This window comes from Clarias gariepinus, chromosome 14, assembly GCF_024256425.1.
Source record: "Clarias gariepinus isolate MV-2021 ecotype Netherlands chromosome 14, CGAR_prim_01v2, whole genome shotgun sequence".
Lineage (NCBI taxonomy): Eukaryota > Metazoa > Chordata > Actinopteri > Siluriformes > Clariidae > Clarias > Clarias gariepinus.
This window is the reverse complement of record NC_071113.1, coordinates 17,249,269-17,268,652: the sequence shown is the minus strand read 5'-3', so window position 1 is coordinate 17,268,652 and position 19,384 is coordinate 17,249,269. Positions and strand designations below refer to the sequence as shown.

Here is a 19,384-nt window from a genome sequence, read left to right as displayed (position 1 = left end):
GGTCTTATATTTCCTACTTCCTGGTTTCAATCTTTGTCCTTTGTGCTTTTATTATGATAATGGATTATTCATCCATTAAATTAAATGTATTTATGATGTTTGTGTCCTGCCCTCACCATGGACGTCAACAATGATTCATAGAAAAGCCTGGACAACTTCCAACCAACCTTACAGTAATTTTTAAGCATCCATGAGTAGCCTGTCTAGCTACCCCAGACATAATAATGGACAAAATAAAACTGTCACACTGCAGTACGTTGGGGCACCAGAAAACGATAAAGAGGGATTTATTTTTCTATATGATTCCGTAATATCATAATAAATATGACTTAATCAGTGTGGTTCAGTATTTCACTTTGCTTTAGAATTTATAATAGGCTACCAAAGATCTCTGACCTTGGATGAAAGCAGAAAGTAGGCTGTCACCTTTTTGTTATTACATTTAATGATGATAAATGTCTCAATTTGAAGTTGAATCTTTAAAAGTATAGAATGTCATTAATATGAACTGAACTCTAAATGATAAGAGCTGTGTATAAAAAAGACTGCATATCTAGACACAGAATGGAAAAAAGTTAGCACACAAAGTTATTCATTTAAGTGAGATGAAAAGAAGAGTTAGGGTCAAGTTTTAGGAAATTATGACTCACATTCCCATCACTGTATGTGTACTGAGTTTTAAAATAAAAAAATCAGTTTAAGGGAAATACATGTTCAAATTTCAAAGTTTTATTGAAAGAACACGAAAGATTTTCACCTTGTCAAAGACAATGTCACAGAACTGTAAAAAGGCTCAGGTAATAATAAAATATGTCATACTGCCCCTTTTCATCGTCAGTGCTTAGGGATTATATGCCAGTCTGGAAGCAATTAACTGAAAGTTAGCTACTTGAATTCTTTGCAAGTCAGCTTAGGGAAAAAGACAAGCGAGATATTTCAGCTTGTTATGGACCTTAATACATTTAAACCAGTAAAGAGAAACAGACATTATTCATTTTAATAATGGCTTAAATGGAAATAAACTTTAATGATAGCAAGGTTGGTAGAAAATGTAAGTTTTAATATGAGATGATAAGATTTATTTTTGAGGTAGCTTTATTGTAGGTGGAATTAAGCAAAATAAAAATATGGGGAATTGCAACAGGAGTGGACCATAAATACTCACTTGAACATATACAGAAACATCCTGATATGTTTTTTCTGTCTACACTGTGCATAAAATTGATTGCATGCACACACACACACACACACACACACACACACACACACACACACACAAAAGAGCACAAGACCATGAGACATTATTCTACATTTCTCTGGAAGATTTGCTTTTAATCCTTGTATCAACTTCCCAGAATCAGTGTATATTCTATTTTTCCAAAGTCTTTTACACTTTCCCCCAAAGCCTTCCCAAAACAGGGGAACAATGAATCATGTGCCAGCTCACCTAAACGCAAGGATCATAGTGCCGAGTTCAGTTCTAGAAATGGCTGTGAATACATTTCTAAAGTCTCATGCAAATCCTTTTTAGCCTACATCTCAGTTTGGACTATAACACTTTCTTTGACAATGAACTTAAAACAAGATCATGCTTCATGCAAACCTTTTATTTCTTGGCTTAGTCCTGTAGAGTGTGTACTGAATACACTTTCTTATTTAAACTTTTTCTTATAAATGGTTATGTGGTTGTTCAAATTATTGTTTGATGTAATAGATTGAAAAAGTAATTCACACCTTTTGATGCTCTTTGTTCTGAGGTTAAAAAAATATAAATGACCAGAAAAAAATACTCTTCTAATTTTCTTTAGTACAATAGGATAATTTGTGCAAAATGTAAACCGCCCTGGGTCCATTAAAAGCAGCAGTATTTGGAAGGTATAGAAATATTTTTAAACCTGTTGGTTAAATACAAATGACACATCTGTCATGCATTTCAGAGAGCTTTTTCCACAGGGCTCAAAAATCTGCATACACACCCTATAACCACAGGGAAAAGCTGTGTAAACTGGCAGACATTTCTGCTGATTGCACATTATGTGACTATTAAATACACTCTATTAAATACATTCTTTCAGCAGTGGACAACTGGATAGTTTTCATAATAAATTTTAAGATAATTAGATGTAGTTTGTACCTACACCAAGGAGAAAGTAAAGGGTGATCAATCCTTTCTATTTAGAAAAAATATCCATCATGTAGTATTACACATCACTCATCATACTAACAGATGTATTCACTACACCATGCCTAATTAGTTTGGGTAGTGTGCTCGTAAATCTAAAAAGCATGTTCAGCAATAGCCTGATCAAAAAACAATGTATCAAGAGCTATAGAAAGTAATTCCTGCCATCCCCTATTGGGTTTTACAATGACTTGTGTCTGTAGACTCAGGCAATAGAGGTATTCAAAGGAAAATCTCGAAATCATCTGGTGGTGACTAATATGAAACAGATTTGATACCATGAAATAATACAGTATATCACTGGGAATTGTGCAATTCCATGGAACTAGGAACAGAGCAATATCGTCGGCATTATATTGTATAATTTCCATGCTTTTTCCTAAGCATTTGTAATATCTTTGACTAGGTATAACAGTGCAGCTGTGATTTTTTCCATAGCAACTACACTAGTTCATTTTAATGATTTCATTTGCTTCTGTCGGTTAGACTTTTTACATTTAGCATTTTAACATTTACTTTTTTTTATTTTGTTTATGATTTATTTCTTAGAGATATGGGCTACAGCAATGTGACATTCCTTATTTCCTGTAGTTTAGCTTTCCATTCATCCATTTGATCATTCATTTATTTTCGTTTGAAGATATTTCCCTTGCTTCCCAAAGAAAATTCAGAATCTAGGCTCAAGCAACATCATGGAATAAAATGGCAAGAAAAAAAAGTAAAACTTGTAAGAATAGCTCATTACAAAATCTATGACTGAAAATAATACAATAATATATACATTGTCTACCCTTCACCCTGTATAAACTGTTGAAATGACCCACTTCTACACATATAGTAAATACTTATATATATACACAACATTCCTGCCTCTATGAATGTAGCACTGGCAATAACTGGAAGGGTTGCTCTGTTTCAGTGTTGCCTGTCTAACCCGGACCTCCTCTGGGCTAGGGGTAACCTCCAAATGAGGGGTGACGTAATCTTAAACCTAAATCCCGAAGCAAATATCCAGTTAAGTCCTTTAGTGAACAGAATTGTGTTGACGGAATAACAGCCCCGATGCCGTCCAAACACTGCACACCCTCTTCTTGCCCTAAGACTCCTCCTTACAACCTCAGATACGCACTGACGATAAGCCCCAGATTCAGTCGCACTGTGAAGGAGGAGTGCGCGAGGCTGGGATCACCGGTATCGATCAAATTTCAAACTTTGGAGCGCACACACACACACACACACACTGATCGACTGCATCCCAACCCACGTACACGGCGCTTAAACAGGAGAAGTGATTGACGGTTTTCCTCGGACTGAACACAAAGACCCTGCGCGCCTTCTGCCCTGGATCCGCCTGTTACGCACGCAGTGGCTGGATTTCTTTTGTGACTTTACCCCCTGTAGAACCGATTCATGACCAGAACAGACGTCCATTTACAACTTTACTGAGGAACCCGGCGTTTCCCCACAAGGCTTCATCTTTGGTTCAGGTAGGACTGATGTGACAATTTATTGTGGGACAAATTAAAAGACGGCTTTGCTTTCATGAACTAGAACTTTTTCTCTAAACTGTGAAATCAGATATGCTTTGGTGTGACTGTTTATAATCATAGGACATCATTTTACTTTGCTCTAGATGATAATCTAATTTAGACGTGATTGCACGTTTAACAAGCTCTTATACTGTACGTTGTTTAGGAATTATGATTCTCCGAAAATGTCACTTCGGGCTGGTCCTTTTGTTATTGTGCGCCTCCGCCATCGAGCCAGGTAATTTTTTAAAGCTTATATTACACACTCTCACTTTCACAATATCCCTGCTTTAAAATATAGGACCCTTACATTCCTTGACGGAAATCCTTAAAAGTTCCGAAGCCCACAGCAGTGTTCCCTGTCAGAAAGCATCCACGCAGAGCTCATTTTGAAAGAATCCTTAACTGTCCAAAAACCCATTTATATCTAAAAGTTGATGTACTGTTGTTATGCAGTACAATAGCATGACTAGACTATTGCGTGTCGAATATCCAAACTGTTCCAACTTTATGTGTACTTTGTAGACGTGCCGGTGGAGGACGTGTCCGTGTTTGATTTATTCGAAATCAGCGGAATCTCACAGAAGACCATTGGGGTGAAACTTTTCCGAGGCCCGGACCCCAAGACCCCGGCGTATCGCTTCATTCGCTTCGATCACCTTCCTCCAGTCAAACCGCAGGTTCTAGAGCAGCTCGTGCAACAAATTCAAAACAATGAGGGATTCACCTTCACTGTAACCCTGCGCCAGGATCGCGCGTCCCGCGGCACTCTGCTCTCTGTAGAGGGTCCGAGCGAGCGCAGGCAGCTCGAGGTGCTTTCCGACGGGAGGGCTAACACGCTCGAGCTGGTGTACTGGTGGGACGACGGCTCGCGCAACGTCATTGCGTTTGAGGATGTGGATCTGGTGGATTCGCAGTGGAAAAACGTCACGCTGCACGTACACGGCGAGACGGCCACGCTGTACGTGGGCTGCAGCCTCATCGACAGCTTCATTCTCGACGAACCTTTCTACGAGCACCTGCGTGCCCCGGGTGGACGGATGTATGTGGCCAAAGGATCCAGCCGCGAGACACATTTTAGGGTGAGAGGACTGTGTAAATTGCACAGGATGTTATCCCTGCCCTTAGTCTTGGCCCTACCTACTTACGTGCACAACAAGATTGGTTTTGTTCTTTGATGATTCAATAAATCGCCAAATAGTCCTGATCACCTGGGATATGCCACAATGTGCAATGATTTAAATAACCCTGAACTTGATTCCTTAAGTGTGCCAGAATTCTCAAAGATGTGATATTCACTCAACGTCATAGAGTTGATTGAGGTGGCAAATATAATGTCCAAGGTGGCTATTGTTAATCTGTGACCCCCCCCTCCCTTTGTTGCCAATCGTGGATTATCAAATATAATTACAAAAAACATCTCCTAAATAACTATACTATAAGTACAGTACCATGATACTGATTTCATGCAACAGACAAGTCTCATTATTACTGGTGAAATTTCCATAATCAGTACAGAAAATCGTCATTGGTGCACCATTTAAATAAAAGAAAATCCCTAGCAGGCTGCTAAATCCTTACTTTATCCTCATATTTCTATATTTTTATTCAGGGGCTGCTGCAGAATGTGCAGTTTATTTTCGACATCCCTCTTGAAGACGTGTTGGAGAGCCAAGGTTGCGAGCTAGCAAATACAGGTATAATGTATATTTTAATGCACATGCTATATGTTTTTCACACATTTAGACTCTCATCCAACATAAAGTCTGTCCTGAGGAAAATAAAAATGATAAGCAATGGTTTCTTTTAAGTCATCTGAATCATGAATCCACGAAGCACTTACTAGAATGGGTTGACAAGATAGTTTCCAGTTTCAGTCCTGGAGGGATGTAGCATTCCAGTTCTGGTGCATAAATTTAAGCTTATCAGATTATCATGTATTGAATGTAATAAATTGTTTTGGATGCCATCCAGAAAGGTTGATATGAGTGCAGTGTTGTGGAGCTCCAGGAGCAGAAGTGAGGAAGCTTGCAATAGTGTTCTGGAAAAGTCAAGCAAGCTGTCCCTTGTGATCATGTGAGGTTTTTAAATCATTGGCTAAAGAAGGAAAGTAAAATATCCCGAGTGAGACTGACATTCTCTTACATTTGTCCAGAACAGACACACCAGCCAGACAAAGAAACAATTAGCAGGTTAGCAACAATTAGCAACAGGTTAGCTTGAGTGTATATGAATTAGATTCATTATTGTCATTTGATGGAAGGCTGGTGTGCTTGTTTAACTGCCTCGCACAGACCATTATGGGTACCAAAGGCTCATCCATGGCTGTGGGTTCAAAGGCTAGTTTGTCTGGTCCAATCCCACAGAACCGCCAATGTAGAACAAATTGGCGAAAAAAGTCAACGTGACCCATTGCATGACAGCCTGCTACATAATGGACCAAGGAGGCAAAGAGTTTAAAGTTGTTGATCTGAACTCCAAATACTCCAGATCTCAATTGACTGATCATTCACGGCATTTGACAGACAAATAAGTCTGATTCATGGAGGCCCCTCCCTGCAACCTACAGCACCCAATGGATCCACTTTCTAGTTTCAGACACCACAGCACACCCCCAGAGCTGCCTGGGAGATGCAAGAGGAACCTACGTACACAATATTGGGCTTAATGTTCTGTGTTTTAATGTCATAGGTGACATACACACACACACACACATATATATAAATGTATATAATGTAAATTGTTGGGGACAACTACTCAGCCTCTCCACAGAGGTGGATGTTGGTTTGGTTCCGTCTTGTCATATGATACGTCCTGGACCTTAAGGCCATCAATGGTAATAGGTGCAGCAAAATATGGATCAGACACACACACAGACATACAGACACACACACACATGCACGCACGCATGCACAAATAGCCGAGTCCAACAGTCATTAGGGATTTGAATGAGTTCGACAGACATGGGACTGAAGCGTGAAAAAATTTGCTGGCTCAAGAAATTGCAGTCAAGGCCAACAAGCCTTCTTGATTTAAAAACCTCTGGGGTGTCTGTATGACCAATATATCTCGTGTATACTGAGTCTCCTTTCCTATGAATTTGAATTTTACATACATATATATACACATACACACACAGGTTCAAAACTGTCAGGTTCAAAAGTTAGTATCCCCTCTTTTAGTTCTATGTGTGTTTGTGTAAAAACATGATTATAGCAGGTCTTTGTATTAAACAAAAACAACCTTAGACAAATAACAACATATAATTTTTTTTTTTATTGTGCAATTATTTATATAACATAAATAAAAAAAATAAAAAAAAGAAGAAAAAAATTATGTGGGCAATACTACTCAACCAAATTGTCATGCTGTGGCAAGTCCTTAAGAAAGCTGGGCATGTGTGAATCCCCAAAAACCTCAGTTAACTGAAACATGTTGTCAAGAAAAATGGGTCAAAATTTCTCCACAATTGATAGAGAATTTATTGATAAAACCTTGAATGATTTCTTCAAGATTTTGAATAGTTATGAAAGTTATTACTGCTAAAGGTAGATCTACAAGTTATTGAATCATAGGAGTATTTATTATTAATCCCCTACGATCAAATGGTTTTATCATATTTTTACACAAAAACACATAGAATTAAAACCTTTTGTGTGTATGAGTGTGTGTGTGTGCATGCAAAAACGACTGATACTGTATATTGAATACGGTTCAGTTAAGAAGGCTTTGTTAAATTTTTGCTGAATGCATGGGTCAGTGGTTTAAATAGAAAAAGCCACTATGGTGTTTATGTTCAAGATATATCAGTGTCAAGTATTTGGTCAGAATAAAAAAAAAAAAAATGGATTTATTACAAGCAGGTTTAGATGACACCCTTTCAAGCTTTCCTACTTTATCAGTTCAGTGGACATTCAGATTGCATTCTTTCACCCAAATGACCAACAGCATGAAGTAAAGAATTTTACATTATATTAGATATATCAGATTAAATCTCTTCTGCTGCTTTATGTAGAGGCTTACTAATTAAAATGCCCCATTCTTAGATTTTTTTTCTGGAAGTTGTTCAAGAGTCTTTAATTAACAATATTTTGTCTTCCTTTTTATACAGAGGATCTGAACATAGTGCGCGAGAGTGCTGAAATGGTGGATGTTGCCTCATCAATCTCTACTAACCTGATTAGTCCAAACACAGATCCTCCAACAATGAGCCCCTCTGAGATGATGTGTGAGCGTTCATGTGAGGAATTGGCCAACCTTTTCCAAGAACTCAAGGGCCTCCGTGTTGTTGTTAGTAACCTCATTGATGGCTTGCAAAAAGTGGTGAGTCTCTTGGAAAGTCTTTCTGAGTTTAGACAGGCACCTTATTTTGGGTTTGGAAAACCAGTTGAGGCATTTTTCAATGTTTCGGTTTGCTTAGACTGGGTAATAAGGTAATAACTGGAGTTGGCTAACATACTGTACCTGGGACAGCAATTTTAGTGCAGTAAATCTACATATACTTAAGTATACTTGTATATATAAAACCCTAGTGAACTCATTTGTTTGGTACTGGATTTCAGACAGAGGAGAATACTGCCATGCGTGAGGCACTGAACAAGATACAGGATCCAGTACAGCAGAGCATTTGCTGGCAGGATGGACGACTGTTTGAGAATAAGGAGGACTGGATTGTGGACAGTTGCACCAAATGCACATGCCAGGATGGGAAAGTGGTGTGTCGTCAGATCACTTGCCCACCAGTGTCCTGTGCCAATCCATCCTTCATTGATGGAGAATGCTGTCCAGTTTGCCTACGTGAGTACCTGTAACAATTTATATACCATATTCGTTTAAATTATTGCAACAAAAAGAATACAATCTTACTAAATGTCTATTCTGGGGTTCAGCAATGGACAGTGAGCATGGCTGGTCGCCATGGTCAGAGTGGACCCAGTGTACGGTCACCTGTGGCAGCGGCACACAACAAAGAGGCAGATCATGTGATGACACCAGCAACACGTGCTCTGGTCCCTCGATCCAGACTCGGAGGTGCAGCTTAGGAAAATGTGACCGCAGAGGTATGGAAAACATTTTCTTTGTGCCAGTCAAATTTTTCAGTGGGGGAAGTGGAAAAAGTGGGGTAAATGAAGAAAACATTGAGTTTCTGTGTTTTAGTTCGCCAGGATGGTGGTTGGAGTCTGTGGTCTCCCTGGTCTTCGTGCTCAGTGACATGTGGTGAAGGGTTAATCACTCGTATCCGGCATTGCAACTCTCCTATGCCTCAGAAAGGTGGCAAAGACTGTGATGGTGAAGGAAGAGAGACACAGAGCTGCCAGGCCAATGCCTGCCCAAGTAAGTTTAAGCGATACTTATACATACATATGTGTTTAAAACCCATCCTCTCCCTGGTGAACAAATCTTAGCAGAGAATAGGAGAGCGAGAGAGAGAGAGTGATGTCATTCTTTCCAAGGATCATATTATCCTTAAAGGTTGGAGGATACACAGCTATAGGTCTGGCAACTCATACTACAAAGGATTATGGGTAAGTCTCCCATGACCCACCCAATAAATGAGAATGTCCTGAGGAAGACAAGAGGCAACCCTGCCTAGCTGGAAGCACAGCAGGGTTTTTATAGCCAGAATAATCACTCATTTAAGATCTAGTCAACTGCTCTATGAGTTAAATTAATGTGAACTGGTCATAGTTTTAAAGACAGAAGTGTGTGGACATTTCTCTGCTTAGTCTCACTTTTATGGAAAGGATGTGTACAGTATGAATTTACAGTTCATTCACCATGTTTCTATGATACAGACAGACATTGGTATGAACTTTCATACTGTGTACTCATAATGTACAAATCTCGGCTAAAACAAGTCACTCGGATTTAACTAAGCATTTAACTTATGAGCCTTTTCTTGGATAATTACTGCAGTGATTGATGTGGTTCAGCTGGCAACGTGTTATTTAACCCTAACTGATGCGGTGAGTAGTTTCTAATTTGTTACACATCCAAGTCAGAAGACATATCCTGTGGTCCTGTCAAAGAACTTACTTTGTTTTAAAAATTTAAACTGAAGGTTTAAATTATTGTCCGGCCAATTATTTTCATCAAGAAAAGAAAACTAAGCAGATTGCTGAAACTGCTAAAATTTGGTTAAGAACTGTAAAACACGTTATTAAAATCTGAAAGGATAGTGCTGAACCATCATTTTTGAGAATGAAGTGTGGTCAGAAAATCATCCTGAATGAGCATGATAGGAGCACACTTAAATGGTTAGTGAAATTAAATAGTTAAAAAAAAACAATACAACTTATGGCTATGTTTAATAGTAAACGTTAGGGTATTTCCACATACACAATGCAAATAGAATATTAAGAGACTGAGACTAAACAGCTGTGTAAGGTTCATTTTGCTAGGGGACATGCACAATGGACGGTGAGAGGGCATTAGAGTAAGAATAGAGGTAGATAAGTGCCCACTACACAAGCCTGTGGGATAGTGTTATAATCTGAGGTTTTGTTGGTCAGGTCTAGGTTCAGCAACGTTGAGAATTGTTGGATGTGCTGGGGAAGGCTTTATGTCGAGGTCTGACTCTGCCATCATCAATACAAAATCTTGGAAGGCAGGAAAATTAATGCGACTCTGGATAGAAATAAATGTTGTGACATTGCATAAGCTTATCAAAATTATGCCACAGCCATAATCTAAGCAAAAGGTTCTCCAAATAAATATTAGTGTGTAGTTGTTGTTGTTTTTTCCCCCGTGGTGTATATATGTGAATATTAATAATCTGATATTGATTTTCAGTTTTGCTATTCTGAAGCTAAAACTGAATTTGTAGCTTGCTGTCTCTTATTTAATATATATAATTATGCTTTTCTCCAATTATCCAAAGAGAACAAAGAGAACATAAAACCAAATAGAAAACTGGGCAAAACATCTAACCAAATAACAGATGTTATGTCAAAGTAAATGTTTACCTCAGAAGCCTGAAGCAATGCAAAATCTTTCCATCAAACAAACATTATTCTTTCCATGACACAATACACGATTCCTGAATCCAAATCTGAAACTAGCGCTGACGTTTATTTTAATGCTCAATGTAATTCACAGTGTGTCTGTGTTCAAACAGTTGATGGTGGATGGGGCCCATGGTCGCCCTGGGCAACCTGCTCAGCAACATGTGGTGGGGGTCTAAAAAGTCGTGAAAGGGAGTGCAATAGCCCCGTACCACAGCATGGGGGCCGGAAATGTATGGGCGATGCTATTGACAATGAAGTATGCAACAAACGGGAGTGCCCTACCGGTAAGCATCCAGGAAACTTATTTATTATATCAGACATTATAACTCTTTCCATATTCAAGGGTTTTGTATTCAATTTTATTACTTGTTTAATATAATTCATACGTATTATATTTAATTCTGACCATTGTATGGAAGAGAAGTAAAATACAGTAATGACTTTTCTGTCAGATGGTTGTCTTTCAAATCCATGCTATGGGGGAGTGGAGTGCAGCACAACCACTGATGGCTCTTGGGAATGTGGACCTTGTCCACTAGGCTACCGTGGTAATGGAACCTTTTGTGAGGATGTGAATGAGGTAAGTAATCTGATAAAAGACTGATTTCAACAAGAATGTTGTGTACATTTTAAGCGCAGGATATTTTCAAGCTGTCTTTATCTGTCGTCTTGTGCAGTGTGATATGGTGTCGGATGTGTGCCATAAAGTAGGTGGGTTTCAGCAGTGTGTGAATACAGACCCAGGATTCCACTGCCTACCCTGCCCTCCACGTTACAAAGGCTCTCAGCCCTATGGTCTTGGAGTGGAGGCAGCTAAAACAAACAAACAGGTCAAACAGCCCTTGGGTTATTTTCATTCGTCGACACAGAGCTACAAACATAGTTGATTCATGTGCTATATTTTCAGCAATACGTGTCTCTGTTTGACCTTTATATTTTCATGAATAGGTGTGTGAACCTTACAACCCATGTAAAGACAACACCCACAGTTGCCATAAAAACGCTGAGTGTATCTTCCTCAGCCACGTCACTGAGCCCATGTACAAGTGCGAGTGCCGTATTGGTTACGCCGGAGATGGCATTGTGTGTGGAGAGGACTTTGATCTTGATGGCTGGCCCAATCAAGATCTGGTTTGTGGAGCCAATGCTACATACCATTGCAAAAAGGTACTGCATATCTGATATCTATTAAATCAACATTGCTTGCAAATTCTTGGTCCATGTCTCAATGTATCCCTGACACCTCTAACCACAGTTAAGCTATTACTTCTTGTCATGTAACAAAGGAAGTATGTATTTATTTACACATAGATTTAAACAAACTGTGATTTGGAAAAAAAGAGTCATTTGGCCCATATTTTAGGCAGATTGAGAAATCAAACTCTTGTCTAAAGCAATATACTTTACCAGTCTTCTAAACTAAAACATCAAAATATTGCATGTTGCAATAATATATTTCACATGCAGCGAAACCCTTGCGTGCCTATAATCGGAAGTTTTTAAAAGGAATAAAAATACAAGGCGGACTCACAATTGTAATGATTTCACCATTCTTCATGTTTGTTGGATAATTGGCTGATTACATAATAATGCATTCTGGGACCAAACCAAGACTGCAATGTGCAAATTGTTACTTGAAAATCAGGCTAAGAAATATGACATATTCACACAAAGAACAACAAATAGTAAATAAGGAACTGGCAAATCAAGCAGAACACTGTTCCAACTGACATTATGATTTCCCCTAAGTTTCATGGAAATAGAGTTACATATCTGATCATTTATCAATGTCAGTGTTGTTAATTTGAATAATAATTTTAGGATAACTGCCCAACACTTCCCAACTCTGGTCAAGAGGACCTTGACAATGATGGCCAGGGAGATGCCTGTGATAAAGATGATGACAATGATGAAATTGTGGATGAACGGGTAAGGGTTTACTACAGTTTGAAAATAATAAGCTGATACTAACAAGAAATATGCCGAATGAATACACAATTCTCTGTACTAACCATGAAAAAATATGAACTTGTCTATTTAATTTTTTCAGGACAACTGTCCACTTATGTACAACCCTCGGCAGTATGACTACGATAAGGATGCTATTGGGGATAGGTGTGATAATTGCCCATATGAGCCCAACCCTGCTCAGACTGACACGGACAACAATGGTGAAGGAGATGCTTGTGCTATTGACATCGATGGAGATGGTATGAGACATGACCTGTCCTTAATATATTACTCACAAAAATAGGTAGTGTTGACTAATTTTCCTTTTCTTTTCTTGATTTACAGAGATTCTGAATGAGAAAGACAATTGTCCTCTTGTTTATAATACTGACCAGAAAGACACAGATTTGGATGGTGTTGGTGACCAGTGTGATAACTGTCCATTGATCTACAACCCCCAGCAGGTCAGGAAGTTTGAAATGATGATAAATTATTCCAGAGAAATGAATCTGAGAAAACCTCATTTCTGTTGTCTTCTTTTGTAGACGGATTCAGATAATGATTTAATTGGAGACCAGTGTGATAATAACCAGGACATAGATGAGGATGGCCATCAGAATAACCTGGATAACTGTCCCTATGTTGCCAATGCTAACCAAGCAGACCATGACAATGATGGTAAAGGAGATGCCTGTGACTTTGATGATGACAATGATGGAATTCCTGATGATCGGGACAACTGCAGGCTTGTGCCTAATCCAGATCAGATGGATACAAATGGTAAGGGTGGAATAACTTTTATTCTGGCCATGTGGCCAATACTCTCTGCTCTTGTGGCAGCACTATTTCTGAGGTACTTTGTAAAAAACTCAATGATATCAAATTAGGTCAAGAGTTCAAAGCTACCTTTGGGGCGAATTCCACCTCCTCTAAGATGGGATTAGACTTGAAATGAAGCTTGAATGCTAATACCCAACAGCCAAAATCATTAGTCCATATTTGCTTATACAGATTAAAATAAATGGATTTAGTTTCAGAAATATACTGTGTGTGTGTATATATATATATATATATATATATATATATAAAGAATGTGCCTAGTGCCTTGGCCTGCGGAAAGTGAGGATTTCAGAGAGGTAAGTGTTGCCTGGGGCAACAATGATTTGTTATATGTTGAAACGAATGCTTGAAAATTCTCTAGAGATCATAAGGGAACTCTGAGACATGAGACACATTTCTTCTGGAATGTTCCCCTGGGCTTCGCACATGTGCTGATTTCAGTGTATGTGTCTTCATTCATATGTGTGGGGTCCAAGAATTTATTATAATGGCACTTTTTTATAATTTCTGTGAAGGTAATCCAAACCCATAAAAAATGGGAAAATTAAAATAGTCTGATATGATTATCATTATGATTAATATGAAATACATAAATTATAACTGGAACTAAAATGCAGAACATCTGTATCTAAAGGTTTAATTACTAAAGATTCTAGGTTACTATATTTTCTATATTTTTTCATTTTTACAAAAACTCCAAAATTGATTGTAGATGTTTATATATATATTATACAGTACATACAATGTGTTTTATTGTTAGATCATCATTTGTAAATGTATTTTGCAGGAGATGGCCGTGGTGATGCCTGTAATGATGACTTTGACAACGACAACATTCCTGACCTCTTCGACGCTTGCCCGGAGAACAATGCTATCAGTGTTACAGACTTCAGGAAGTTTCAGATGGTGCACCTGGATCCCAAGGGAACGCTTCAGATCGACCCCCACTGGGTTGTGCGGAACCAAGGCAAAGAACTGGTTCAGACTGCTAACTCTGATCCTGGCATTGCAGTCGGTAAGTAAAAAACAACATGACACAGTTCCCATGTATTCACTCTTCTACAGTTTTACTCAGCATTTATAGCATATCTCCTTGCAATGACAGGATATGATGAGTTCAGTGCCGTGGATTTCAGTGGAACCTTTTACGTCAACACGGATCGGGATGATGACTATGCAGGTTTTGTATTTGGCTATCAGTCCAGCCGACGCTTCTATGTGGTCATGTGGAAACAGATAACACAGACCTACTGGGAGGAAAAGCCATCAAAGGCCTTCGGTTTATCTGGAGTATCACTCAAAGTTGTTAACTCCACAACTGGCACAGGAGAGTATCTGCGCAACGCCCTCTGGCATACAGGGAACACTAAAAACCAGGTGGGCTTTTACTTTTTTTTATTTATGCGTTCCTGAAAACCCTTTTATAAAGATGGTTATAATGAAGTTATACGATATAGAAAGACGATGATCAAAATAAACACAAAGCAGTGCACAGCCAATAATATTCATGGTTCACATATGAATAAAAACTCATCCTTGTTTTGTGTGTGTAATGCAGGTTCGAACACTTTGGCATGATCCAAAGAACATTGGCTGGAAAGACTACACTGCGTACCGCTGGCATCTTATTCACAGACCCAAGACTGGTTTTATTAGGTACAGGCTGGGCCACATACTGTTCTTGAACAGTTGTATCAGTTAATGTCCATAAATCCTTTTATAAGGATCTGCTAAAAAAACATTATTTTCATTAACATTGAAATTATTGGGTAAAGTCTAAATCTACCATCAGAAAGAATTTCAATGCATCATTCTAATTTACTTTGAAAACTTTATACCTGTATAAAATGATACATCATTTACTCTCTAAGTTGGTAAAATGGAAAGTGTGATTTATTTTCTGTCTTTACTTCGCCTTCAGGGTTGTAGTTTATGAAGGCAAGCAAATCATGGCAGACTCTGGGCCAATTTATGACAAGACATTTGCTGGTGGGAGACTAGGGTTGTTTGTCTTCTCTCAGGAGCTTGTCTTCTTTTCTGACCTCAAATATGAATGCAGAGGTGAGAGTCCATTCTTCAGAACACAGCTTATTTTTAGATTTCGTGCAGTGTGTATTTACTTTATTAATGGTGTGCTTTTTGTTTTAACAGACAACTGATTTTGATACACCCCCTGCCGAAGACTGAAATCTAAAACTCAGAACAAGTTTCAGACCAGTCTTCTGAAAACATCTGCAGTGTTTTTCACCTTATTAGAATGCACAGATTTATGAATTCCAGGGGCCTTCGACAGTGAAACTGACTCCATTTTGGACACCCAAGATAAGGAGTTAAAGTTACTACATTCCAGTGTATTTCTTTAAATGCCTCTCTCAGCTTTATTGCACAAGTACCCTTTATGATACCAAATTAAATCCTGTCTTCTTGAATATAAACCTAAGGGTTTGAATATTATCAGTTTTTCTATGTAGCCATGTAGTCTTTTGAATGTGTTATATTAGTCATTTTAAAGAGCAGTTTTGCATTGGTTACAAGTGTTGATTTGAGGTGTATGATATTCAGAATAATACTGTTTTTGTGGTAACTTATTTTTCCGTTGTGCAAGTTTATGAATTAGCAAGTTGTTTTTGCTTTAACCAAATTGTAAATACTTATTTATTAGTTGTCACAGACATTTAAAATTGACAGTTGAAATGTAAAAATCTTACACATCTGCCTTTACAATGTATTCCCAAGAGATTAAGGTATTTGAGTTTGTAGCAGTAGTGAACATTTGACAACATTTGCATTAGTTACAATGCTTTAGTTATTATTATTTTTTAATTCTGCATTATTTTATGGTCAAATAATTCCCTCTAATAAGGGACAGAATTGAACTTACCATAAAAATAATTTTGCTGGTTTACGTACAGTCAAAGGTGTGTTTATTTAACAGAGTATGTCTGGCAAGAGGTAAAGAAGCTGTATGATGTGTTTGTACTTGAAGTTAATGTGAATATATACAGATGAGTGACAAATCAAAGGAAAATCCAATATCAAGTGCCTCTGTATAAAGTGGTTTCCTTTAACTTGTTAACCGTCTTTATATGTGGTTGGAGGAAGTATTACTACTACAGTTTTCCAATGATAAAGTGACATGATTACTCAACAGAAATTAATGTTTTAATGTTAAAAAGCTGGAAAATACATGACCAAATCAAATACATGGCCAAATTAAATACATGGCCAAATTAATTTTAAGAAGCACATATTTCTCTTTTCCAACAACATCATGAACATGGCCTGATCATACAGAGTTAGTTTTCCGCTAATCCTGTTTTGTACAAAGCACTAGAAGACATCACAGATTGTATTTGCAAAAATGAACCACTTGGAGTTAAAGAAGGATTAATCTCAAATCCATCAACAAAATCCATCACATTGTATCAGTAGTTAGTCGGTTTTTCAATGTTATTATTTATCGTTTTAGTTCTGTCATTATAGAGTACAATTTGTCAAATTAACATTAATACACTTACTGTATTTAAAAAAGAATGTCATGACTGATCCATTGTCAGTGGGTCTTCCCTTAAACTTTGCTGCATGTATATCTACAATACCAGTTTCATATCTGTATCATATTCTAGTTCCTCTACATCCTCTACATCCTCTACAATGTTGTTTTTATAGACATGAAATCTGTTATTTTGGAAATTTGACATGTTTTAAATAAACAAATGATAAAAAGATTAATAAAAAATTATTTACAGTATTAATCTTCTTTTGTAAATATGAAAACAAGGCTGGCAAACACTTACTGAATATTAGTCACTCAAAGTAACATTATTACACATACAGCATATAACAAACAATGTTATTGTAATTAAAGCAACAAATAACACAATACAGTGCTCACAGAACAAAGTATCACAATCTATGTACTTATTTCATATACAGTACATAACACTGTCTGAGAGGGTTAACTTTAAAATCCTGTTTTTGGGCTTTCTTGTGATTTATGCAGTAATGACAGTTAGGACATACCAGAAAGTGTTTTCAAGACAGGTTATATACTATGTTAATATCACTTGTTTGATGATTGTCTAAGGTGAGGGCATCGGCTTTGTGATAAAAAAAAATGGCTCAAATGAAACCCATCTGTGAATTTTTGGCTCTAGTAAATTCCATCACTGTAAATCAATCCCAGCGATTGACTATATGGAAAAGCACAGTATAACATGAAGGCTGATGAGGGTATCCAACTCTGGATGCTCTTTTCTGTTATTACCTCATGTCTTAGAATGAGGAGATTTAAGTGGTTACAGCTTTTGATTATGATGGATTATGCAGTGAGTGAATAGGAGATCCATCAAAATGATAGATTTTCTAAAGGAATGTCCCTTTTTCACAACTTTCAAATGTGAACTTTGAGGTTGATGTGGTACTTTTTATCTGTGTATCCAGCAGGCCCAATATAAAGTAAATAATGAATGTATCCAAATGATGGAGATTACTTAAGCGCACTACTTTAATTGGGATTATTGGGCACCATGTTGCCCTTATAAGAGAAAATCTTCACATTAGGCTTCTATTCATACATATAAAGTTGTATGCAAAGGACTAGGCACTTATTATTTATATATTTATATATTTTTTTCATAAAAAAGTGAAATTAACATTCTCTTACTCAGTCTCTATACTGGGTGTACAGGGTCACAGGGAGTCTGGAGCCTGGATGCCTATTAGAATTGCCTATATTAAAATGATCAATTACTGCAAATTACTGTTTGTTTGTTGTAAAAAAGTTTAAATAATAGGAGGAATTATGGCCTATAAATTTGAATACGTTCCATTTGTAAAGCCTAAGAAGTTATTGAACTTTTATGCATTAATTCACTCATCAGGACTTTCAAGAATGGCAAGAACTCTCTTTAAGAATTGAACATAACCAGAGCTAAATAAATTCTCTGACTTTTTAACCCTTGTCAATCAAGGGCTCCTCTCAGAAGCTGACCGAGTATCTGAAAATAAATCTAATTGATGCCTACAATGCAGGGAAAGGCTCTAAACATATGCCAGCTTGCAATTTCCACTCTCCAAAATGCCATTAAAAATGCAAGATTGTCCAAGAATACCTCAGAACTAGAAACGTGGTGGCTGAAAATTGCTAAAACAAGAATAAAAGGACCCCTAGCTGGCTACAAAAAGTATGTGCCATTCTGCCCAAGGGGTTTTTCCTAAGTACTAACTTGGTAGGGTGTCCAAACTTTTCCACAAGCCACAATTACTGTAATTTTTCCCCTATTTTTAAAGTTCCTTTAAATATTAAGTAACTATGAATTAACATTTGCAGAAAACATGTTATTTATTAAAGTACTTTCCTGCTGATGTTTGCTGCTGTGTTAACTTCTTTTTTTTACTTTAAAAACAACAATATGTAATTTGGCATGAAACTTGATTTGATAGGGAAAGTAGGGAAAAGATAGGGAATTTCCATACATACACACAGTGTGATGAGAATTCACAGGATTGGGATTAAACAGTTGCATGGACATAGAAAAACTACTTGTTAGCTAGACTAACGAGAAAAAAAAGCTTAAATTTGCTAGGGAGCATAAAGATTAGGTTTGGCACAATGGAAAAAGTTTGTGTGATCTAGTGAGTCTAGTGATCAAGTGCGACGGGAGCATCATGGTAAGAAGAACAATGCACCCATCATGAAGTGCCCACTGTACGAGCCTCTCAAAGCAGTCGTATGATCTGAGGTTGCTTTAGTTGGTCAGGTCTAGGCTCAGCAACATTACGTGGCAAAAATTTTTTACTTTAGTTCAGTGTCACACTCACATCCTCAAGAGAATTCTGATCACCAGTTTTTCATTGATCTATAACATTGCCCT

The 19,384-nt window shown here is 37.5% G+C and overlaps 1 protein-coding gene across 1 annotated transcript; it reads left to right on the top strand.

The window, feature by feature from the left end:
- Positions 1-3,324: 3,324 nt before the first annotated feature.
- Positions 3,325-17,259, top strand: thbs2b (thrombospondin 2b). The gene is made up of 21 exons (XM_053511360.1): positions 3,325-3,669; positions 3,878-3,949; positions 4,237-4,793; positions 5,324-5,408; positions 7,823-8,034; positions 8,274-8,508; positions 8,601-8,771; positions 8,869-9,045; positions 10,829-11,002; positions 11,171-11,298; positions 11,396-11,548; positions 11,667-11,885; positions 12,540-12,647; positions 12,769-12,928; positions 13,014-13,132; positions 13,214-13,448; positions 14,296-14,523; positions 14,614-14,885; positions 15,067-15,164; positions 15,430-15,569; positions 15,660-17,259. Exons 2-21 carry the CDS (start codon positions 3,883-3,885, stop codon positions 15,665-15,667), a joined length of 3,546 nt encoding a protein of 1,181 aa, XP_053367335.1. The 5' UTR covers positions 3,325-3,669; positions 3,878-3,882; the 3' UTR covers positions 15,668-17,259.
- The last annotated feature ends 2,125 nt before the right edge of the window (positions 17,260-19,384 follow it).

What these genes read in the sequence shown, in the direction of transcription:
- thbs2b (XM_053511360.1), top strand. Translation starts at nt 3,883, where the DNA reads ATGATTCTCCGAAAATGTCACTTCGGGCTGGTCCTTTTGTTATTGTGC. An exon ending in TTGATGGCTTGCAAAAAGTG is followed by an intron (nt 8,035 to 8,273) that starts GTGAGTCTCTTG and finishes ACTGGATTTCAG; the next exon opens with ACAGAGGAGAATACTGCCAT. An exon ending in ATGAAATTGTGGATGAACGG is followed by an intron (nt 12,648 to 12,768) that starts GTAAGGGTTTAC and finishes TAATTTTTTCAG; the next exon opens with GACAACTGTCCACTTATGTA.